This window comes from Phocoena phocoena, chromosome 11 (genome assembly GCF_963924675.1).
Source record: "Phocoena phocoena chromosome 11, mPhoPho1.1, whole genome shotgun sequence".
Lineage (NCBI taxonomy): Eukaryota > Metazoa > Chordata > Mammalia > Artiodactyla > Phocoenidae > Phocoena > Phocoena phocoena.
The window spans coordinates 18940777-18966452 of NC_089229.1; the positions used below are offsets into that span (position 1 = coordinate 18940777).

Here is a 25676-nt window from a genome sequence, read left to right on the forward strand (position 1 = left end):
GCACCCAAGGAGCATGGACTGTATGTGGGAGGGTTGAATCCCAGAGTTCATTGACCTTGACAGGTTGTTTAACATGTGCGCCTTTGTTTACTCATCTATAAAATAGGGCTAATGATCCACACCTCCCTGGGGCCGTGAGATTTTATGTGCTATGTGAAATGCATGGTATGACTGAGGCCACATATGACGCTCATACGATATCTATTCCTTTCCTCTTTTCACATGTGTTCTATGAAACCTACCAGAAATCTTTGAGAACATGTGAAGAGGAGAAAGATGACTAGAGACAGTCAAAAGCCTTGATTAAAATTTTTTTTTTCCCAAAAAAGTAAAAAAAAAAAACCCCAAACTTAGAATGAATTACTTAGTATATTTATAGCAAATGGCAACGGCCAAGAGTCAGGGCAGCGCCATTAAAGAAAAGCAGAGTAGCTTAGTAGAACCGAGGGATTATGGTGGCCACAGTGTATTTGTGTACTTCATGTCTTTCGTGGTACCTGAACGAGATGGAGATGTAAGTGTTAGATAAAATTACAGACAAACCCTTTAAACTGTGTAGTTGACACTAAACTTCTAGACCATATAAAATGAAATCAAAGGTAATAAATGGCAAAAAAAGAAAGAAAAAGAAACAGGAAAAATCTAAACTACACTTTTGGGCAGTGTTTTCTAAGCAATATTCTGTTGAATGCCACAAGTTAGTAGATGTTTTCTAGAGAGTTACAAGGGTAAATATGGCTGGAAAATTCTGTGTCTAGATTTTGGAGAGCCATCATGCCTGTGAAAAAATTAAAGACCATGGAAAGCCCTGCAGAGTGGAAACCTATTCAATGCTATCTTACTCAGAATTTCCCAAACATTTTTGGTCATGGAACCTTGTTCAAGAAAGACCTTTTACCATTTTGCGGGCACTAGTGTTCCACTGAACTTATGCTATTTTAGAGTTAGGAGCTCCAGACTATCAGTTATAACCTAAGTTTGGGACCCTGAGGAGTAGAACAGCATTAGGATTAAGACTATATTGTCTGGAACAAAACTGTTTCAGTTGAAAAACCAGTTGTGCCACCTGTGAGCTGGGTCACCTTAGGAAAGTTATTTATCCTCTTGGTGGCTTAGTTTCCTCATTTTTCAAATGAAGGTAATAATAAGCTTGCTTTATAGGGCTGTTGTGAAAATTAAATGAATTAATACATGCAAAGTACTTATTAAAGTATCTGGCACATAGTAAGAGCTAAATAAATGTCTGCTCTCATTATTTCTATGCACCATAATTTTGGAGAGTCATGGAGCATCAGAGACTCTTAAATTCTTAGCTCTATGAGAAATAGTTAAAGGATTAACGGGGGCTTCCCTGGTGGTGCAGTGGTTGAGAGTCCGCCTGCCGATGCAGGGGACACGGGTTCGTGCCCCGGTCTGGGAAGATCCCACATGCCGCGGAGCGGCTGGGCCTGTGAGCCATGGCCGCTGAGCCTGCATGTCCGGAGCCTGTGCTCCGCAACGGGAGAGGCCACAACAGTGAGAGGCCCGCGTACCACAAAAAAAAAAAAAAAAAGGATTAACAGGACTTCCCTGGTTGTCCGGTGGGTAAGACGCCGCACTCCCAATGCAGGGGGCCCAAGTTTGATCCCTGGTCAGGGAACGAGATCCTGCATGCATGCCGCAACTAAGAAGCCCACATGTCTCAAGTAAGACCTGGCGCAGACAAAATAAATAAATAATAAATAAATTATTTAATTAACAATTTTTTTTTTAAAAAAAGGATTAAGTTTAATTGGCTTGAAGAGGGAAGATGGAGTGAGGAAACAATAGGTTCATTCAAATATTTGAAGGGCCATTGTGGAAGAAGAATATTAGTTATTTTTTATTACTTCAGTGGCAAAAGGGCAAAGCATAGAAATTATAGGAAGCATATTTCAAATCACTTGAAGGAAACGTCTCTACTGTAGAAGGGTGCTGGAAGCCATTGATTTCAAGCATTATTACTATCAAAACAGCTGATAAAAGGCAGGGCAGAATCAAAGCAAAAATTATGGTATAAGTAAACTTACCTTTCCTTAATAAAGACAGAAGATAAAAATCTATTCCAAGGATGGATTCCCTGGTTGTCTAGTGGTTAGGATTTTGGGCTTTCACTGCCTTGGCCCAGGTTCAATCCCTGGTGGGGGAACTGAGATCCCGCAAGCTACACAGCATGGCCAAGATTAAAAAAAAATACATTCCAGCTCCTCCAAGATTGGCAATGGAGGAGCAACATTCCATGTGGGAGAATCACCTGCTCCCTGTGAGTCCCTTGCTAAGTACTCCTGCAGTCACCTCCATGCTTAATGAGCACTGCCGTCTTTTCCCTAGATGATTAACACCAAAGTCGTCATCCCATTAAGGGATGATGTTGCCTGCCAATGGGCTTGTAGTCTACTAGACTTCAGCTAGTAACAACATCAGAATGCAACACAATAGGCTCGATTATTATAATGAAAATACAGATGTATAGTGTTTACATGTATTGGGTGGGTGGTAGGGACAGTGAAGCAGATGGTTTAGTGAATTGGGGCCAAATGATGAGAAACATACCCAGCCCTCTATCTGCCAACCCACAAACATCCCACTGTCCTCAGCAGATTCATCTCTCAATTCTCTGCATTTTCCATACCTCTCTATATTTTTAGCCTCTACGTGCTCACATCCCGCGCCTTCTTAGTCTCCTGAGAGCCTTTACTGCGAGTGGCTTAGTAATGGGCTATAAAATTAGAAGCAGGCTCCTGGGGGAAGCTGCAAAGAAGAGGTCTCCCTTCCTCTGCCAGCACTCTGCTAATCGTTTTACCGTGAATTCGCCAGGGGAAGGAACAAGCAAACAGGCAGATATACAGAGACCTAAAGTATCAATACATGGGTGTGTTCAGTTGTCATCATTTAATTGATGGAGACACACAGGTTCAGACTAAGCAAGCTGCCCAAGACTGGACACTTAGAGGTAAAAACTGCTTCCAAGTTCACCTTCCATTTTCATGGCAGATTGGTCTTTTGAAAACAAATCTATGTATTTGTTTATAGTCTAAATGTGATATATACAGTCTATGTTTGTCGCATTCACTTTCTACGTGTGACCTCTGCCCAGATGACCCACGCCTTCCCCTCATCGGATAGTCAATGAGCTCTTATTTTCTCATTTATGCATTCAATTAATGTACTTTGAGTATCGGCGGGGTTTTGTTTGTTTGTTTATTTGTTTTTATTGGAGTAGAGCTGCTTTACAGTGTTGTGTTTCCACTGTACAGCAGTGAATCAGCTATGCATATACATATAATCCCCTCTTTTTTGGATTTCCTTCCCACTTAGGTCAGCACAGAGCATCGAGTAGAGTTCCCTGTGCTATACAGTAGGTTCTCGTTAGTTATCTCTTTTATACATAGTATCAATAGTGTATATATGTCAGTCCCAATCTCCCAATTCATCCCACCCCTGTTTCCCCCCGGGTGGCCATACATTTGTTCTCTACTCTGTGTCTCTATCTCTGCCTTGCAAATAAGACCATCTATACCGTTTTTCTAGGTTCCACATATATGCGTTAATATACAGTATTTGTCTTCCTCTTTCTGACTTACTTCACTCTGTATGACAGTCTCTAGGTATCGGCTGTTGTCAGACCGTATATAAGTGCTGAGGAGACTGCGAAGAGCCAGGCAGTCAGTCTCTGCCCCTTTAGAACGTGGAAGAGCTCAAGTTTCCATGAGCTTTCTTAACCCAGGCTTAGGGAAAAATTGGCCAGGGGAGGTTTCTTGCAGATACAATGTTTAAGCTGAAACCTAGAGGGTTGGCTACGGGAGAGGAAGGGGGGACGTACATTCCGGAATGAAGAAACAGATGACTTGAGTTGAGAGAATAAACAAGTGTCTAGGTCACAGAATCCTCAAATCCCCTCACCATCTACCAACCTCAGTGTTCCTGGAGATAGAGGTGGGATCGCAGAGGGGACATTCGGTCAGATACGAGATGTTTATTACTTTAAAGTTTGGACTTTAAGGTCCTGCCTATGACCCCTGGGTCTTGTGAGCAGGACAGAATCAAGAGTGAATCACAAGGGTTGCTTTTGCCCCTTTGGCCTTAGGTCCAGAGCAGTTATGGCAGTAAAATGTTTACAGGGAATGTTCCATCTTTAATCAAAGTAAGAAGAGCCTTGAGTTCCACTGGAGGGAAGAAAGTTCTGACAACCCAGATGACTTTTTCATCTTATTTGACCCCCCCTAATATAGATAATGATATAAAGAACGCCCATGTAACTCACTCCCTGCTTAAGAAATACATCATTACAGAAATGACTACAGTCCCTGCGTATCTCTTCCCCATGCACGTCCCTCCTCAGAGGTAGCTGTTAATCTGAATTTGATACATACTATTCCCATGCATCTTTTTTTTTTTTGCGTTACGCGGGCCTCTCACTGTTGTGGCCTCTCCCGTTGTGGAGCACAGGCTCCGGACGTGCTGGCTCAGCGGCCATGGCTCACGGGCCCAGCCGCTCCGCGGCACGTGGGATCTTCCCGGACCAGGGCACGAACCCATGTCCCCTGCATCGGCAGGTGGACCCTCAACCACTGCGCCACCAGGGAAGCCCCCCATGCATCTTTTTAGACTTTTGTTATACAGACATATCCATTAAGATATATGGCATGGTTTGGCAAGTTTTGTTTTATTTTTTTGAGGTATAGTTGATTTACAATGTGTTAATTTCTGGTGTACAGCAAAGTGATTCATTTATATATATAAAAGAATATACAAATGAATAAATATATAAAAAATATATATATTTCTTATTCTTTTCCATTATGGTTTATCACAGGATATTGTATATAGTTCCCTGTGCTATACGGTAGGACCTTGTTGTTTATCCTGCAAGCTTTTAATCTTCATAAAATTGGAATCATATTGTAACCATCCCTCTGCAGTTTTCTTTTTGGGGAGAAGGTGGGGAACATTATTTTGATATTTGCACATATATTCTTGCTCATTTTCCCATATCTTCCATCGTGTGACCGTATTTCCTGTTGGTGGACGTTTAGCTTGCTCCCATTATTTGTCCATGCAAATCATGCTACCCTAAACATTTTGTGTAGGTTTGATGATCTAGCTATTGAATAGAAGAACCTCAGATGGAAAACTGGCACTGTTTTCAGCTGCTGACCTGTTCAAAGCTGGGCATATTTGAGAAACAGCAACACGGAGCTGACTTTCTAAACTTTCATCATGAAGTTAGATCCCACGCTGTGAAAATGTAGACAGAGTGCCGTGGTCCATTGATGGCACATGACTTGTGATTGTGCATCAGTAGCCTGGACTGAAACAGGCCCCAGGGCCATTTTGATTTTCTCTCTCCAGTGGCAAGAAAAGGGAGAAAGGGGAACTTGGGACAAGAAATCTCTTTTCTCTAAAGCCTTGAAAAGAGCCTGGATTAAGCTGCTAGCCCGGCTCTTCTCCAGGAAGGGGTTCCCTCCGAGTTGGACACAATCCCGACCACATGGAAGGGAGGGTGGGGGAAGAAATAACCTAACAAAGAGGGACAAGACTGAGGGAAGAAAAGACCAAGAGATTACAACAGAGACCCTTCCAGGAGAAGCAAGAGTGGGATCCCAAAAGATGGTCTCCAGGGCGTGAATCCTTCTGAAAGTTCAGCTGGAACCTGCCCAAGAACTCTCCCCCACAGTAGAGTGGGAGATGATCTTGAGCTCCCTCTAGAATTTAATTGTGCTTCTTCTGCTTTCCTGTTCAGCCCAGTGGGTTTAATTTTCAGACTCCTGGTCAGCTAGGGCTGTTGCTGGCCCTCTCGTGAGCAGAGATCAGTAAAAAATATACAGGAAGTCCTGCCTGTACTTCTGTGAGACTTATCTTTGTAGTTACCATTTCTCACCCCAAATGTTGACGTAGTCCCCACACTGTTTCTGCCTTTGTCCCACAACAGTCCGTTCTTCTTCTTCTTCTTTTTTTTTTTTGACTGCGCCATGCGGCTTCTGGGATCTTAGTTCTCCGACCAGGGATCGAACCCATGACCCCTGCAGTGGAAGCGCAGAGTCCTAACCACTGGACCGCCAGGGAAGTCCCCAGTCTATTCTTAAAATAGCTGCCAGACTGCTCCTTTGAAAACATGAGTCAAAGGATGTCTCTCTCTCTCTCTGCCCTATTACCCCTCATAGTTTCTTAATATCACTCCAAGTGAAAATTAAAGTTAAGATAACGGCCGATAGGTCATTCTTGGTTACTTCTCTGCCTCGTGTCCTATTGCCTCCTGCCCCGTGCTCACTCTGCCCCTGTCATGCTGGCCTCGTTGATGGTCCTCAGTCATATTGCACAATGTCTGACCCCAGGACCGTTGCACTTGCTGTTCCCTCATGTCCTACTCCCTCACTGACCTCAGGTCTATGCTTACATGTCACCTGTTTATTGTTTGAGGACTTCCTGACCCCATTGTTTAAATGGCACTTGCATTGAACCCCTGGAATATTCTGTCCCTCTTTCCTGCCTATTTCTGTCTGTTCCATCTGAAGGCAGTATATTTTATTTATTTATCATAGTCATTGTTTGTCTCTTCCTTCAAGAATGTAAGCTCCAGGAGGGCGGGGATTTTTCCTGCTTTTCTGTTTTTGTTTTGTTTGTTCTTCTTTTTCTTTGTTTTTGCCATGCCATGCATCATGTGGGATCTTAGTTCCCCGACCAGGGATCGAACTCTCACCCCCTGCATTGGGAGCATGGAGTCTTAACCACTGGGCCACCAGGGAAGTCCCCAGGTTTTTCCGGGTTTGTTTGCTGTTGTAGCCCAGCACCTAGGACAGTGTTTGGCAAAAGGAAGGTGTTGGATCGGCTGAGTTATGAAAGCCTCCTGTCCGTTTGCTCGAGACCAATGACGTGGGACACCGTTTGTGACTGTCTTTGATGTTGCCCCCAGAAAGCTCTGAAACAGGCCAGGACATAACTTCATTTGCACTTATGCCAAGGCAACAGCACGTAGGGGGTCCAAGAAGCTCCCCCTTTCCAGTCTAGTCTCATCTAACAATATGATCAGCACTTCCTTCTCCTTTCTAAAACATGCTCTCAGGGAAAAAGCTGAGAAAAGTTTAAGGTAAAGCAAATATGAAAGGGTAAAATGACTCATTAGCTTAATGTGTTTCAATTCCCCGGGAAATGTGTCTCTATACCAGGTTGAGAAAGGTAGTGTATAATGAGTTCTTACTGAGTATCTGTGAGTGAAGCCACAATTGTGCTAGGTACTTTCCCTCTTTTTAATTCTTATTAAGCTGCCAGGTAATGTTATGATTTTTATTTTAAACACAGACAAACAAAAGTTGAGAATGGCCAACTAAAGTATCCAAAGGTAGTGAGGAGCAGAACAGAATCTGAACTCAGACTAGTTCCAAAGCTCACATGCTTTTCGCTGTACCATTCTTCTTTCCTCGAGGAATGAAACGGAGGAGGAGAGGAAGGGGCCCTAAGCTGGAGGTCAAGAAAAGGTCCAGAAGCATGAACCTGTTTCCCACAATTCATCATATTCATTCTGTGTATCTATAGCTTTATCCACTTGTGACGAATCCCCTTTTAGGAAGATTTCCTCATGGATGGGAGCAAAAACGGGTTTCTGGTCAATCCTTGTTCAAATAGACTGTTCATTCCACTTTGCTTTTCTCTGGTCCCCACACCGTCTGTTCAAGAGTCCTGAGTAATCAAGTTGTTACTCAGCCATCTTGTATGCAGAAATTAAGTACTGGACAAATTGTGAAATTGTCTTTGGAATGTCTAACTCTAAACCTTTCTTGCCTCTGCTAAGATGTCCACGTGTATTAACACAAAGAATTCTTTCATTATCCCTCCCCCAAGGTGTGGTGAGTGTGTAGGGGTCAACTTTTAACCTGCATAGAGCCCTTGTTTAAAAATAAAAATTCATTTACTAAAAGGTAACTAAGATCATAATCAAGTTTGGAGGTTCATTTCTAAAGCCTCTCTTAGCAACCGAAGTTATTGGTGTCTATCTAACAATCCACACTATTAAACTGGAAAAACTCCACTAAGGAAATTTCATGCCAAGCTAAAGAGTTAATTGTTAACACATTGATTCAAATGGGAAAGGAGTCGTTTAAAAAATTTGGCTGGATATTCTTAGCCAGAAATTTCACTCACATTTAAAAGATATAATTTAATTTTCATTATATGCGTAATATTATAAGACATTTGGCAGATAACTAGAAGATACACATAATCTCGTCATAACTCATCATGACGCATTTCCTTCTAGTCTTTTTTTCCTTGGCCTGGGCATACTTTTTAAAAACATATTTTAATGATCACATATCTATATCCACTGTATTTTCCCAAGTGGCTGTCATTATAACCACTTAAGACAGAAAGTTAAATTTTCATTATAAAAGTAATAAGTGTTGTTTTCAGAAAAGTTGAACTGTGATAAAAAAGAAAATAGAAAGGAGACAAAAATCACCCCTAGGCCCATCACCTAGAGACTGTCACTCCCATCCCGGAGTGCTTACGGGAGCTGTGTTTTGTGCATGTGGCTGTTGGTTCCTTTCTAATAGTTGCATAACCTCCACTGAATGATTACACTGCAGTCCACCTAACCATTCCCCCATTATGGGAATTTAGTCAGCTTACACATTGAGGTAAGAATTTTTCCCATAAGTTAGGTCTCCAGGATTATAAAGACCGAGTCACGGGGCACACGTTGTCTTATGGCTATTCCCAAAGTGCGAGTCTTCTCTCTGGAAGTGCTGTCACGTCGGGAGCGGTGGGGTATGGGTGGGGAACATTATCAGCCTGTAGTCTGCCTCGCCGGCCTTTTTTTCACTCTACACCCTTTCTCACCTCCTACGCCACCCGCCCTCCCACACTGTCTCGCAAATAACCACGCCGAAGGTGTGTGCACTCCTGGCTCTTGGCTTTGCTGTTTTCTCTGCTCTACACAAGGCAGAAATTGGTTATCTCTTCATTTGAAGTTTCAACTTAGGTAAATAGCGGGCGGAGCTTAACCATTCTCTATCATGATGAGCCAAGAAGGATGACACTGCTCTTGGCTGCGTTTAGGAGGTCACCTCTGTTTGCGTAAAAAGCTTTGGAGCAACCGCTATCTCTCTGGCCTTCTCTCCTCCACATACTCCGTCTCTAGTCGGGACTCCCACATTGGGATACCTGGTCAGGAGGTGTGTTCTCTGCAGCTGGTGCCCATAAATAATAGCTCCATCATGTACGCCTGAAAATCATGAGGAAGAAAGAGCAGGAAGGGTGCCTGCGTAGGAACGCTTTTTACTGTGTTTACCATACCCAGAGGTTTCATTTGGGGGGGGGGGTGTTGGCATAATAGCAATAACAACGATAAAAGCTGATATTTGAGGGATGCTCACCGTTCTCTCTGGCAGGAAAGGCTGTGTGGTTAGAAGACCAATGTCTGAGATTAGAGGAAAAGGGTCTCCCTCTCCAGCCACTTTTAACAAAGCACCTTTATCTCTGATTTCATTTTTTACATGTTCCTTAACCTCTTCAGAGGTTTGTTGGGAAGGTCACAGAAAATAATTCTAAACTGTAAAGTGATATTCAAATGCGAAAAGGTACAGTTATTGTAATCACCCCTGTGCCCTTCAACCGTATGCCACTAACCATCAAGAAAAAAGATACACTTCTTGAACTACAAGGTCGATGAATTTCATTTCTTTGAAATTATAGAGTTATTCAAGTTAAACATTTTTTTCTGGGTACATTTTGTCCATTTCAATGTTTGGAGCAACCCCCCCTTTTTTTTATTTTAATAAAGTAAAGAGGCTTGGTTTTCTTCACAAAGAACAGTACTGTCAATGAAATCAGACTTTTGAATAAGTAGCAGATGAGTACCACACATTCAAATTTGAGGACCAATTTAAGTAAATAGTTCTTCTTAAATGACAAACCCCATAATAACTGAAGTACCACCAGCTAAAGACATTGAAGTTGAGACATTTTATTAAGTGAGTATTATTTTTGTGGTATTTAATGAATGCCTGTACATGAGCCTTCCCTTCTCAATGAGGCCTCGTGTGTCCGCTCTATTAAATACTGTAATCTCCCTCATTCCATCCCAGGACTGCCTGTTCCCTTCATCCTGCTCTGCTTTGTATTTTTTCCTTAGCCTTTATCATTATAATCATTATAAAATAATACACAAATCGGTTATCTTTTATGTTTGTCGTTTGTCTCTTCACAACTTGAATGGAAGCTTTATAAAGGAAAATATCTTTGTCTGTTTTGTTCACTGATATATCCCAACCACCTTGCAGAGTGATCAGTACCTAGTAGGTGCTACATATACATTTGTGGCATAACTTGAATGAAAAGTAATTATATAAAAATATGAATGATATTATACTGGATAATTTTAACTGAGCATTTACTAAGTACCTGGCAATGTGTTTGTATCATCTTATCCAATGTTTCCAACAAATTTATGAAGTGGGTACCATAGTACCACCAAATTGCAGGTGGAGAAATTGACGGTTAGAAATGTGAGAGTACATTTTATAAGGTCTCGTAGCCAATATAATTAAGAACTTTGATTTAAACCCAAGAAGCCTGACTCCTGTGGACTCTATTCAAGCAGAACAGTGTTGCTTGTATTTATTGATTTATTTATTGAGGTACTATTACTGAGATTCTGTGAGATGTCAGTCAGGAAAGGAGGTTTTCCTGTGTAAATATTTTTGGCAACCACTGACCCAATGAAATCTTATGTTTGCAACTCTAAGCCCTGAGCAGATTTCCACGTGATTAGATTCTGTGGCATTTGAACTATCTCCCCCACCTCTTGTGATTAGTTATTTGGTTTTGCAGAAGAAAAGGTAAACAACTTTTGCAGTGTTGAAGACTTTCTTCTATTCTTATATTTAAAAAACAAAAGACAAAAAAAAAAAAAGAACTACTCTTCCTCATCTCTTCTCCTTTCGTTGTATTTTGCTCTGGTTTTGAGTGTTTGGTCTGTGTCAGTTCCAGTGACTGCCACCTTCACATACTCCCTTACACCTGTTTTCTAGGAGAATGATATAAACCTGACCCACATTGAATCAAGACCTTCACATTTAAAGAAAGATGAGTATGAATTTTTCACCTATCTGGATAAACGCAGCATGCCCGCTCTGGCAAACATCATCAGAATCTTGAGGCATGAAATTGGGGCCACTGTGCACGAGCTTTCCCGGGATAAGAAGAAAGACACAGGTAAGAGACAGCAATGTTGCAACACAGATGACCCTACGTTCTCATCATAAAATAATGGCAAAAATAATCTCTACCGGGCTTGCCTGGTGGCGCAGTGGTTGAGAGTCCGCCTGCTGATGCAGGGGACACGGGTTCGTGCCCCGGTCCGGGAAGATCCCACAGGCCACGGAGCGGCTGGGCCCGTGAGCCATGGCCGCTGAGCCTGCGCATTCGGACCCTGTGCTCCGCAATGGGAGAGGCCACAGCAGTGAGAGGCCCGCGTACTACACACACAAAAAAAAATAATAATAATCCCTACCCTGGAAGACCAGGATTAAGTGAGAGGATATAGGTTAGGGACTCAGACAAGTACCTGGCATATTTAGACATTTAATAAATGTTGTTTTTCCCCTTCCTCAAGATAGCTGTTTCTTATATTAGTTGTCTTCTGCTGCAATTTTCATATATTTTTCATTCGTGGATTATTTTGCTGTCAATTTCATAATTTCTAGAGGTAGGATGATTAGGGTATCCAGGGTGCTTTCTATATAAATATAATTTCGAGACAAATTCTTTAGTTACCTCCATTTCATCTCATAGCCTCTCCCCAAGTCCTTCTCATGACATGTCAATTCTGGAGCTGGAGCTCCTTGGCTCTGTTCTTAGGTCTTTCACTGTCTCTCTGTCTCTTCCACTAGATTACAAGCTCCTTGTGGGCAGGGAGAGTCTCTTGCCTATGTTAATATCCTCAGAGTTTAGTACAGTGTTTAATATACAGCCCTCAGCAAATGCTTGTGAGCGATGGCTAAACAGAGCAGTTGTCATGACTTGTTCTGCCCCCTTATTTACTTACTGAAATTGCTACTGAGTCCAAACTTGTCCTGCTCGGGTCATGTCAGGCCAATAAATCAGGAGACCAGTTGTTAGGGCAAGGAGTAACAACTTTATTCAGAAAGCCCTCAGACCGAGATGATAGCAGCCTAGTGTCTCAAAGAACCATCTTACCTTATCGAAGAATTCAGGCCTTCTTTGAAACTAAAAAGGCGAAAGAGTTCGTTGCAAACTTCTTGGTGCAGGAATCCTTTGTTCTTGCAGGTGTCCACATAGGTCAGGTCATGATATTCCTATAAACCTCCAACAAAACAAATACTGTTCTGCAACTAGTTATCCCTGTATGTATGAACTCTTAAAGGTCAGAGCCCTGAGAATAGGCTATCCTGTATATTTCAGGCTATAGGCAACATTCTTTCACAAAACGTGCAAAGCCGTCCTGACCAAGCAGAAGCGACAGAGTACAAAGGTTAAAGTAAAAGAAACAGCTCTAATATGGAGTCAGATTGGTTCTTCCCTATTACAGAATGTAATTGATGTGCCCTGGAGGGGAGTAGGGCAGTGGAGCGAAGGAATTAGGAGTATGGGCTTGGGGTTGGACAGGCTTCAGTTCAAGTCCTACTTTTTCCACTTATTGGCTTTGAGACCCTTGACAAGTCTCTTTAACTGCTCTGACCTCAATTTTTCATAGGGCTTTTGTGAGGACTAAATGAGATCTTCCATAGTCGGTGCTTAGAACAGTGCCCAGCTGCATAAATGAGAGTATGTGATGGTTGTTAAATCGATGAGCCACGCTAATACGTTATTATTAACTAAAGGCTCTACATTAGGGATCATGCTTTGTATTGTGTAGTTCTGTTGGTTTTGGTAAATGCATAATGTCATGTATCCACCATTACACCTCATGCAGAATGGCTGCAATGCCCTAAAAATGCCCCGTTCTCCCCCTGTTCATCCCTCCCTCCTTATCCCCTCCCCCTGGCAACCACTCGTCTTTTTATTGTCTCCATGATTTTGACTTTTCCAGAATGTCATGCATTATGAATATGGAATCATAGAGAAGATATCCTTTTTAGGCTGTTTTATTTTTACATTTAGCAAGGTTCCTCCATGCCTTTCTGTGACTCGATAGCTCATTCTTTGTAATGTTCCATCGTATAGAGGCGTCACATCTTGTTTATCCATGGGTAAGGCTGTTAAACACTCACGTGCAGGTGTTTCTGTGGACGTAAGTTTTCGACTCATTTAAGTTAAATACTTAGAAGTGTGATTGCTGAGATGAACTACTTTTTTCCCATATAATCAAAAATTTTTTTCTACCGTAAAATCAAAAGCTTTTTTTCTCGCCAAAACATTGACGACTAGCTCAAGAGGATTTCAGGCTCTGTACCTGAAAATAGTATGTTAATAGGCAGAGGTGCTTTAAAATGAGACAAGACCCACCTCTTTGCATAGACCATTGAAACATTTTCCAAAAGACACCTCCGAGGCCATCCTAGGAGACCTCCTCTCTTCCTGCTCGTGTCCTCCTGTGGCTGTAATCAAGGCAAGGAAGTCCATCCTGGGCTTCTGCCTTGGCCAGGGGTGCTCAGCGATGCACGCGGTCTCTGGTCACTGGGGGCGCGTACTTGGAATTCCTCCTCAGATTAACCCTATCTGCCTTCCTTCCTCTTCCACCTCCCAAGTGAGCTGCTGCCCTGATGACGATGGCCTTCTCTCGCTTTTCCGGCCACCTGCTCCCAACAGGAGCCACAGGCCCTCAGGGCAAAGGGTCTGCCGAATCGTGGGTCAAGCTCTGTCTCTGCTCAGAGCAGGTAGAGGGCAGGCCAGCTGGGGCCCTGGGGTAGGAAGTCAAAGCAACTGACAGGCAGGCAGGCAGCCCCCTGGAGAGGCAGGGAAGATGCACAGAGATCAGCTGAAGGGCTGGCAGCCTGAACGGGAGGCTCAGAAATAGGATGTGGAAGAACAGTTAGGAGCCCAGACTCCGGAACCAGGATACACACTTGGTGTGACTTTGGGCAAATTACTGATCACCACAGTCTATCGCTGTATCATTTGGGAGTACGAGTCTCTGCCTCACGGGATTAATGAAATAACAGCAGTGGAGCATCGAGAACAGCACTGAGCGTGTTTAAGGGCTTAACAGAAGTTCTCTATTAGCATTATCATCCTCATTATTATAAATTATGACCTGAGCACGGGAGCCATGAAGAGCCAGCCTGTATGCAGCTACGTTTTCGGAGATTCTGGGACCTAGAAAATAACCTCACGGGTCAGGTGGCCCAACAGACTCCTTAATTTTTCATCATAAAAAATGGAAGCCGTGACTTGCCTTAAGGCACAGAGTGAGTTCTGTGCAGCTGTGGGCAAGCGGATGTCTCACACTGCTCCGTTCCTGGCACCGTGCTTGGAGCTGGAAGGAGAGAGCGTCAGCACGGCCCGTCCCTCGTGAGCTCACAGGCTGGCAAGGATGACAGGACAGCCAGGTGAATACAGAAGAGGGGCGGGTGCTGTGATGGAGACACGTCTGGTGGAACTGGCCCTCTTCTCCACTTTTGACTCTGAGGACCCAGCAAGCGTGAAAGTGAAGAAGCCAACGTTCTGACACGGAGGCACCACGTCATTGGTGTTGGGCTCGTCAGAGGTGGCACGTGACACAGGTTTGATTCCCTGGTGGGGCTCAAAACGGCAGGGCGTTGATGTTTAACGTTGGATTGATACTTTACCTCGTGAGGAAAACACTGCTCAGACTAACCCTTTAAAACAACACGTGTTTCTCGACCCTTATTTCTTTGGATGGCTGTGCACTCTGTCCCACATTGGCTGCCACTCCCTGACACGGTTTCCTGACCTTCACGTCCACGTAACGGACCGGCTGATCTCCATGCAGTGACGCTGAAACAGCCCAGTTTGGCACCTGCTGAGAGACACGGGCCCTTCGGGTTTCTGGGGTAGTTTTTGTGAACTGGAATCTGGGCCCAGGAACAGACCTTTTCAGGGGAAGCAACCATCCTTTTGCAGAGTTGTTCTTTCCGTTGAACCCCACGGGAGGTTGATTGGAAGAAGGAAGGCATCATCATAGATCCGAACCTTTGATTCTTTCACTTGACAAAATGCCCTTTCTATCGAGGGGCTCAGATCTCAGGGGCGAGTCTGACAGCAGGTTGAAGGGGAGAGATCTGAACCCCTCAAATCAATTAGGCTAAACCACTTTCCATTCTGGTTTTCAAACCGTTCAAAAGGCCGTGTGGGCGCTAGAAAATGAAAGTTTTCAGTTTCTTAATTGCTAAAGTTCCCCACCCAAAACAGCTTAAGGGAAGGCTAATTATGGTGACATGTTAAAGAAACCCCAACCTTCTAAAATGCGTCCTAGAGAAGCTGATGGGAGTTTAATAGGATTTTAATCCAGAGAGTCTTTTGAATACTTGAGGTCTATTCTCCGGCTACCCTCTCTCCTGATGACCTCAAATCCTTCTTCAACCCAACATGAAAGAGCATTAATATCTTCCATCGATCAATCTGCTAATCCTTTTACCTTTCCCTTTGAGTCTTCTGCATGACATTACATTGAGCGGGGGGAGTGGAAAATTCCTACATGGAGCCACATTGCAGCCAGGAGAAGCAGATGGACAAAATGACTTGGCTAGACAGAGGTGTAGGATCATCACCTTTTGAGAAATTTATCCGTTTGGCGTTTTTTCCAAGAGCAGTTGGCCATTGAGTAGATTTCGTTCACGCTGTGGTGGTGATTGTAAGGGTCTTGCTGTGGAAACAAAGGGAGTCCAGACTGCCAGGACAACTGCGATTTTCTGTGGGGAGTAGAAAGGCTATCTATCTATTTATTCATCTCTCTATCTACTACCTATATCTAGCCTAGGGGCTCTTACGATTTTATTTGTCTTCTTATTTGGATGAATTCCTGAAGCAATGATTTAAGTGGAGAAGACAAAGATTTAATTGTGAGACGACAAAGTAGCATCACTATATTTATTCCTTCCCTCGTATATGCCCCCCTCCCCTCCCAGCCCTCTTGAGTTTTTCCCTTTTCTGCTTCAACATTGCTGCCGTGAAAGGCAGTGCCATGATAAGTCTGCAGTTTCAGATCCGTCGTGGGAGGAGGAAGGGTAGGGTTCCTCGGAGGAGTCTGAAAAGCCCCTGGGATTTTGGGCAAAGTGGTACATGTGCACCTGCATGCATATTTTTTAGGAGAGAAGATTTTCAAAAGGGTCATTGTTCCCAAAGAGTTGAGACCCTGTGGAGAGAAGCTGCTTAGGGCAGGAGGGGGTCCAGATGGTCGGGGGTTTTCCCCATTTCCGTCACCTGTGCCTGCTTTTCCTCTCTCTCTCCCTCTGCTCCTCTGTTCTGTTTCCATCATCTTTCCTTTGTCCCCCTCCTCACTTCCAAACCTCCTCCCATGCATTTCACTCAGCCCCAAGTGTGCCTCAGGGCTGTAGATGTTCGTGGCCCTGGGCCTGCAGGAGACCCAGGGTCGGCATGTTTGTAAAGACACACAGGAATGACTGACAGCCTTTTCCAGTCTACCGGGATGCTTGCTGCCTGTGTCGATGTTGCCGGAAGTCCTCTGGCAGCTGGGGACGGGACTTCCGTTTGCACTCTGCCTCATCGAGACAAGCAGACTCGCCGCTGAGAGGATAAGCCCATTGAGGGGAGGGTGGCATCAACCCTGCAACTGGAAGCCGGTCCAGGGCTTGCTGCTTCGCAATCTGTTAGAAGCAGCTCCGTTCACTGGCAAGGGAAGATCCCGAGTAAATGCTGTGCTTGTAGCCAGTCTGTTTGCCAGGTCGCAGGGCTTCAAGCTGAGGAAGATCATAAGATTATAAGCAGGCTTTCATTCTAACAGGAATTCCTTATTTGCATGCCAAATCCAAACGATTTTCCCCTTAGGTTGTCTCGTGGAAGCTTCGCCACAGTCAACTCAGATAGCCAGGGCAACAGATAACGTGATTCTCACTCTCAGCATTAGGGAGTGAGACAGTGGTACACTTGAACCGTGGTGTGGATTTTGGAGTCTTCACTTTTCCAGTTCAGTTCCAGGGCTGTAGTTGTTTTGGCCAAGTTACTCGCCCTCTGTAGGCCTAGCTTTTCTCGTCTGTAAGATGAAGATATATCTGTGTGCCATTGCGGTTGTGTGGATTCTGTGATACACTTTGCACAATGTGCCTGGCATAAAGGATCCATGCAAAATGGTCAGTAAACTTGTCCCTGAGTCTTTTCTAAGGACACCCGGTGAATCTTACGGTTGAGGCAAAGCCAGAATCCCCAAACTCCTGTTCTTTGGTAAAGATAGGCCACCGTGATGTGCTTTTGGGATTGTGAAAATTACAAATAATTACACTGAGAACCCCTTTTCTGTCTGTGACAGGTGTGTTCCCTCGACTGAAGGGGTAATAAAGGAATATGAAATGATTTTAACTGAATGTCAAGTTGCCATTCATGCTGGATTGAGGGAGTATCACAGGAAGTCAAAAAGAGCAATTAGTTTAGAGTCGAGAGGCGGGATTTGGAGTCCTGTTCTGTACACTGCCAGCTAGGTTTGAATCCCATCTGACTCCCTGCCATCTGGGAGACCTCTTTACCTCTCCTTCCTCACCTGTGAAGTTGACCTAAGACCCACTTGGCCACCTTCTAGGGCTCATGGGGTCTTCGTGCAAGGCACTCTGCGTGTTAGGGTGTTTGATGGGTTGAGTTGAACAGGCCCTTGATATTATTCCTCCTTAAGCCTCAATAAGGGAGGAGCTTTACGATCTATAACCTCAGCTTAATGTCAGACTATTTGCCACCACCAGCTCCATCGGGTGGACACACTGACCAGGCTAATAACACAGAGGGAGTTGGTGGCAGTCACCCCCTCACTGGGGCCAGCCTCACCTCGCAGCCAGGGAGATAACTTCCTCTTTGGGAGGATGTGGGGGGCCCTGGGAATGGTATCTCATTCCCAAAGCTGACTTCCTGTGAACATGGTTTGGACGCTTGACATTATCCACTTGGCCATGTGTTATATTGGAAATAGCCCTGGTCTAGGAAACAGCTTCACATTCAGATTTCCCGCTTTTTTCCCTCCCTCCTTCCCTTTTCCCCCCTCCCTTTTTTCCTTCTCTTCTTCCTTACCACCCTGACAACATCCATTACCAAAAGCAGTAACCTCTTTCTTGCTTTCATCCTCTTTGAAATATTTGTAGCCTTTGACGCCATTTTCCCCCTAGAATTCTCTTTTTCCTTAGTATTTTATGAATTACGTGGCTCTTACCTATTAAAATCCTGACGATTGGGGTTTTCTTCCTTTTTCTCTTACTACTCCTTCTCAGAAACCGGAGTCTGCTTTACCACCTTCTTCTCTTTCATTCCCATTTATGCCCTAGTTCGGTTGATCATTCATTCAACTCATTTATTGAGCATCCATTCAGTGGCAGCCACACGGAGGGATGCAGTACGGAAAACAACACACGTGGTGCCTTGACTCACATGTCCTGTGGTGTAGGAGGTAGTTGCTGTTTGGCCATGTCTATGCAGGAACAGGGAAGTGGGCATGTGTCAGGAGCACCTAGGAGATACACTGAAGTCATTCTTGGGCATGGTGGGGAGAGGGGGAGCAGGGCCAAGGAGGGGCTCCTGGAGGGGGACAGACATATGGAAAAGGCTTTAGATGCATTCTGTTTGATCCAATGGAGGTTGACTGTAACTCCAGCTGTAAGTAGCCAGTAGTCAGATCTCAGGGCAATGTGAGCGCTCAGAAAACAGAATTCAGTATTTGGGAATATGGTGGACAACCTGCCAATAGGTAAGTTTATAAGATAAGTGACATCTTAAAAAGGCTATCAGGAGGATAGCTCCAGGTTAGATTGGTGATTGGAATAAATGCCCTTTTCTTTATTCATTATTTCCCTTGTATCTTTCACTCATTCCATCCATTTATTCATTTCCACACCATTTCACTCTTTACTTCCTGCTAGGTTCCTTTTATTCATCTGGTTCTCATTCTCATTTTGACATGTGGAAGGAGAGATCAAAGGCTTTGCCTGGGCTGTCAGTGATAAAAGTGGGCCCTGCCCTACCACGCCTGCACTCCATCCAGGAGGCAGGGACCAGCTTGGCTCCATCGGCCAGCGTTTGGGTCACCCGTTCTCGCCAAGACCTTCCTGAAGGGCGTTCCTTCTTCAAAAAAGAAAATAGAAGCTCCTTAAAAGGGAAAACTAACCCCCTCAGAAGTCTTCATCTGTTGTGATCAGCACAGCAAAGGCTTCTCTGCCCAGCTGGAGGCCATAGGAGGCTTCGGAGGGGACATCCAGGAGCCTGGGAAGAAGGGGTGCAAAACACCCTTCTATTTTGGGCCTAGGAAGCCGAGGATTTATGGCTCTCCCCGAGACAGCCTGGAGACAGAAGTCTGGGGCAAGCCTGGGTGCCTTGTTGGCGACACCCTGGGGCTGGTGGAGGGAGGGGGTTAGATAGGACCCAGGCTGCACCTTGAACTGCTATAAATTTAATGGGCCAGTTCTGACCCGCTGGGAAGCAGGCTCCAGCCAGGCCTGGGGGCTGCGGAAGGCTTTTGCTCAGGAACACCCCTGAGCCAGCCGCCCCTCGGCGCCCAGGCTGAGCAGTTGACCCCGACTTAATGAGACCACGACGTGGGTGTCCAGGGCCAGCTCTCCCTCGGGCTGCTTCCCTTGGAGCCAAATCAATATTTATTAATGATCCGCACCCCGCCCCCACCCCGGATGTCTCTTTCTTCACAGAGGGCCTCTGTTGCACCAGCCTGCCCAAGCCATTCATTAACTGCGGAGCCCCGCAGCCCGTGAGCCCGTGGAGGGGCTCACAGGGGCCAGCCCACCGCGGATGTATTTGCAAAGGTCATTAATGAGCTAATCTGATTTAACTTTTCAAAACAGAGGCCTGGGTCGCTGGGGTCAGTCTGGATTCCCGGCTTTGTGAGTGAGACTGGGTGGGAGGGGAAGGGCCTGTGAGTGTCACTGAAGAAGAGAAAGGAAATGTGAAGGTGTCTTTGAGGAACCGAGGACTTAGGTGTTAAATAGTCACCTCCCCTAAAGCCAGGGGGGCTCGGGATGGAAGGTGGTGAGGACCCGAGGCTGTCCTAGGGATTTTCTTCAAGCCCCTCTGAATTCCTGTGTTAGTTTGTCATCTCCTTCCCCTCTGCAGGCAGGAGAACAGAAATCTAAAGTCAAGGGCCGCTCACCTGCACCTTATTCTAAACCAGCCTAGCACCTCTCAGCGCACAAGTTCAGCGCACAAGCTACAGGGTTCGGATTCCCTCCCAGCCGGTGCTGTGATCTTGAACAAGTCGTTTCCTCTCTCTGAGCCTCAGTTTGCCCATCAGTGAAGCGGAAATAATCGTGTCTACCCCCCTAGGGTTACTCTGAGAATTAAAACAGACAATGGAAGTAAAGTGCCTAGTGCAGCATCTGATGTATGGGAAGCTCACAAAAAGTGTAACTTGAAAAATAGGTAACTGTAACTTTGGGGCTGGGGAAATTAGAAGAGCCCAGGTGTCGAGGATGGAGACACAAGTATGAGCCCTGCCCCTGCCACCAGTGGCCTGCGGAACCTTACTTAACCGGACAAGTGTCCCTGGGACTTTTTTGTGAGAGGTTCAAGTGTAATGATGACACACAGGTCTACCTACTGGGGGTCAGTGGCTTCTCATCCTAACCGAAGAGTAGGTGAGCGCTTGGCTGCCGCACCTGTTTCACAGATGAGAAGCCAGAAACTCAGGAATCAAGGAACTTTGTCTGTGGGAGGGATGGGTAGGAAAGCTGAAACTTGAACGCAGACCTACCGGCTTCCAATCGGTTCTCTGCAGTCTCCTGCCTTTAGCACTTGCGGTCCGCACCCTGTTTTGCTTCCCAGCCGTGCTCAGCTGGGCCTCTTCCCCAGGCAGTGAGCCATGGCAATGGCAGGACCTTGGTCCCCCCTGACCCCCCAACACCCAGAACTTGCCTCTCCTGGGTCTCATTTCCTTAATCCCTGCTCGTCCCTGCTCCCCAGGCTGACAGGTGGTGAACTACTTCTCTTAATCGTCAAGCCCAGCCTGGGTCCTCTTTTCTACCACAGAGGCTGTACCCAAGGGCCTCCGGGAGACGACACCTTAACCTCACGTGAGGTCTGGGGAGGGGATGGGGGAACCGATTCAAAGGTAGCACTGGGCTGCTGCCTGGAGAAAGTGTGTAGCAGGCCCCTCCCCCTTATTACCTGGCTTTCTCTAATGATAATAATGATCACGATAGTGATAATAATACCAGATACTCATAACGCATCTGTGCCAAGCGCTGTCCTAGTCCTGCCTTAGCTCATTTAACCCTCACACACTCGGAAGTACATACTCTTATTATAGCCGTTTTACAGATAGGAACCTGGGGAACGAAGGGGTTAAGTAATTTGCACAAAGTCTCAACGTCTCAAAGTAGCAGTGGTGAGATTTGGACCCAGGCAGTCTGGCTCCAGAGTCTGTGTGACTATAGCCACAAAGCTTTGCCACTTCTCTAGCCTTCTCTGTTCTGGGCCTTTTCCGCATGATGAGGGGGCCCAGAAGCCACTGAAGGCCCCTGGACTTGGGTGAGCACCCCATGGCCTCGCAGTGCCCCCTCCCCTGGGGGTCCCTGACAGTCTCCCTGACTAGGTCCTGGGGCTTGCTAAGCTGCTTCGACCTTTGCCTTCTCTTTGTCAAGACTTGAATCCTTTTGAGTCTTTGCAGCACTCTCAAGTTCTCTGATATTCTTTTCCACCAAGAGGTCTGAACCAAGCCATGTGGCCCAACTACAAAGTGTTTTCCCTTTGGAGGAGAGAAGGAAAAAAAAAAAAAAAAAAAAAAGGTCAGCCAAAGCTGAAAATATGCTGCTCTGCTGCCCTCTGGCGTTCAGTTGGGAGCCGGCCAGCACACCCAGCTGTGAACCGAGGCGGGGACAACAAAGCTTCTCTCCGGAGTAGAGCCCTGTTTCTTGGGTGAGAGAAAGGGAAATGGTGGGGGCCATGCATTTTGGATGCTGAAGAAGTGCAGTGGCTCTACTTCCAGAAACAAGCGAGGCCGACACATTAACTGACTGGAAGTATCAATATATTTTCATGTGTCCCCTGGCCAGCCTCAGCCCTCCACAGTTGGAATATGAAACCCAAAAGGGACTACAGCGGCTAGTGAATCCCCCAGCTCGAATTTTATACAGGGGGAAACTGAGGCCCAAGCTCAGGAACGCTGGTAACATCAGAGCCAGATTGAAAAGGAGCTTCTAACTCCAGTCTCCCTTCTTTCCTCCTCTTCCCCTCCTCCTTTTTCTTCTTCATCATCATCATTAAACTTTTTCCCATCCTAATTGTAAACACCGATTGAGCACTTACTGTGTGGGCCAGTCACTCTGCTAAGATGTGTCCCATTTCCTATAGCATTTAATGTATGCAATGATGGCAATAATAGGGAATGACAGTTTTAATCCATTTCGTGGCTAAAGAAACTAAGGCTCTGAGCGATAAAATAGGCACTCAGTTACACAACAGAATAAGTGGTTGACTTCCTGGCCTCGCGGAAAGACTTTCTATTCTGCTCCCTGCACTATATTAACGGCAGAGTAAAAAGAAAAAAAAAAATCCCTGGAACTTGCAGCTGAATAATACTAGTACAGACGTACCTCTTCTGTTGTGCTTTGCTTTACTGTGCTTCACAGATTCTGTGTTTCTTACAAATGGAAGGTTTGTGGCTGCCCTGTGTCAGGCAAGTCTACTGGTGCCATTTTCCCAACAGCATTGGCTCACTTCCTGTCTCTGCGTCCCAATTTGGTAATTCGCATAATAGTTCAAACTTTTTCATGATTATATTTGTTATGGTGTTCTGAGATCAGTGATCTTTGCTATCACTACTATGACTCATTGAAAGCTCAGGTGACGCTTAGCATTTTTTAGCAATAACGTATTTTTAATTTAAGGTATGTACATTGTTTTTTCATACATAATACTATTGCACACTGAATAGACTACAGTATAATGTAAACATAACTCTTATATGTACTGGGAAGCCACAAAATTCACGTGACTCACTTTACTGTGCTATTCTCTTTACTGCGGTGGTCTGGAGCCGGACCCACAATATTTCCAACATGAGTCTGTATTTACTATGTACCAGACACTGTTCTCAACAAATCACACATATTAACTCTTTTAAACTTCTGTTGTTTCTATAAAGTATACTTTATTATCCCCACTTTACTTATGGGAAGACTGAGGCGCAAAGAGGAAGAATTTGTCCTGGATGCCACAGAGGGTAAATATAGAGACAGCATTCAAGCCTAAGCCTGTGTGGCTCTGTTATCCAGGTCCTTAACCATGACCAGTCTGTGTCTCCCTGAGGCAAATAGGGAACCGGATCTGGGACAGATCTAGGAACAGACTCTGGCTATTACAGTCCCCTTGAGCCATGGCAAGGTCGTGTCATGTCTCTAGGACCCTCACCCTGGGGTCTGGAGCCACAGGATCTTATATAAAATAGTATCCCCATCTCTTTGCACTACTTTGTTCTTCTTCAGGAGCTACCCGGCATTGTTATATATTTAAATTTATTTATTGTTTATTCCTTGTCACCCTCACTAGAATATAAGCACCACAGGCATGAAGACTCCACTGTATTCACCTCTCAATATCCAGTGCCTGGTAGTAGTGGATGCTCAGTACATAATCATGGAAACACCTTTGGCAGGGCTAACGGCCACGCCGCCCCCCCCAAGTCAGAAAGGGGTGCAGCAGGAAAGGGCTGGGGGCAGCTGTTATTGCCAGAATTATGGATAATTATTAGGCAAAAGAGAGACTATGAACGAGTGGGGATGGGCTGCCTTGGAAGTGAGGTAACAGGACGACAACATGCTAGAGAACCAGGAAGGGTCTTGGAGGAAATCCCGAGTCCTGGCTGACTGCAATAGGATGTCCTTCCTCAAGCCCTTCCAAACTCGGGTAGGGAATAGACCCCATTTTCAGTGCTGATAACAGAGGTCCATTGTGCAAGGGAAGGCACTGGATTCAGGGAGAAAGAGAAGCTTGAGGAGAATTCAGGTGACAAAGTGGGAAGTCAGGTCCCATGCTAAGTGAACAGAACATGGCGCTGAGTCATCCCAGACTCCAAAGTCTAGCCTTTGGGACCGCAGAGGTCCTTGAAGAGGTAAAGTGTTTAGGACACTGCCTAGCACGCAGCAAGATCTATATAAGCATTAGCTGGAATTACTACGTCTGTTCCCATTATTACTACCATAGGGAGCTCACCTTGAGAAGTGGGCTGGTTTTAGGGGCATGGAAGCCTTCAGGTGGGAAACTGTAAAGACAATCAGGCCGTCAGGCTCCAGCCCTCACAACCACTGTGCGCCCCACCCCCATACCTGGCAGGACAGATTTTGCGGTCCAGACCTGAGACCACAGTCATCCAAGCCCGAGTTCCAATCCTGAATCCACTGTTTCCTAGCAGTGTGTGTATTTGGGTTTGTCACTTAACCTCTCTGTATCTCACTTTTCTCATTTATAATATGGGGAGACCCGCAGTACCCACCAATAGTACAAATACTAAGTAAAGTATTTAGAATGATACTCAGTGTTAGTTTTTATTACTAACATAGGAAGTAGAAAGCTTAGCATCTCAGCTCTATGGAAACGAGGCTCTAAATGGACCGTTATTACCGCTATTCAGATAAGCATCTTCTTTTGGTGGAATGCAGCTGTTTCCCGTCTGATGCCGTTATTATAGACCATGGAAGACAGTTCCTCACTCTGGCCACTAGGTGGCATGCATGTTCTTTCCTGCCCCACCCGAGCAGGGCCAGAATCAGAAATAACGTGCAAGAGATGGAAAGCTACCTTTTTGTGGGCCACTCGGCTACACCCTTTGCCTGCATTCTCATTTACACCCCGCAACAATCCCCAGATTAAAGGAGATATTTCACCAAAGATGCTAAGCATAGAGCCTGGCACATGGTAAGGTCTCAAAAAATGTTTGGGATGCTTTCTATCGCTCTTGCTGCTATTCTCCGTTTTACGGAGTTGGGACTGAGACACAGAGAAGATAAATAGGCAGCTAGGGCCTAGATTCGAAGCCAGACCTAACTGGCTGTAGGTTCAGCATCTTCTCCCCTAACCTTTCCTCCCTCCTTTCCCTCCATGCACCTAGAACTACAGTACACTCCTGCCTGGTTCCTGACTGCTTGGAACTTACAGTTCAAAATGTCCTGGTCTGTTCATTCTTAGGATGGCTCCACTCCCAGTGTGTCTTCTTTCTTGAAGGCCACATCCATTTAGGAGCTACCATCTGCGCTTTGCCCCGGGGTCCCTCTGCAGGACCCAGTCACTGTGGGTCACACAACGCAGACCCCATCTTCTCTCCCGCTATGCCACTGCTTCAGAATGAGCCCACAGATGTTTAGGTGCTGCAAGCCATCATCAAACTGCCGGACTGCATTCATTCTACGTCACCAGTGGCTTTCAAATTGACTTTGGCATCAAACGGTTTTGCTGGGGTCCCTGGGGGGCCCTTTTGGGAGGGAGACTCATGATAGGAAGATGGGGTCAGGAGAAGAGAGCTCACAGGCTCATCTGTGCTTACAATAGAACAGCTCTGTTTTACCTAATTTATATTCCGGAATATG

The 25676-nt window shown here is 45.4% G+C and overlaps 1 protein-coding gene across 1 annotated transcript in view; it reads left to right on the forward strand.

Annotated features, from left to right (window-relative positions):
• PAH (phenylalanine hydroxylase) overlaps positions 1 to 25676 on the forward strand; it is a 70484-nt gene that overhangs the window by 10374 nt on the left and 34434 nt on the right. The window contains exon 3 of the mRNA XM_065886950.1: positions 11046 to 11229. Coding sequence (XP_065743022.1) covers positions 11046 to 11229 — 184 coding nt within the window. The remainder of the gene's footprint in view (positions 1 to 11045; positions 11230 to 25676) is intronic.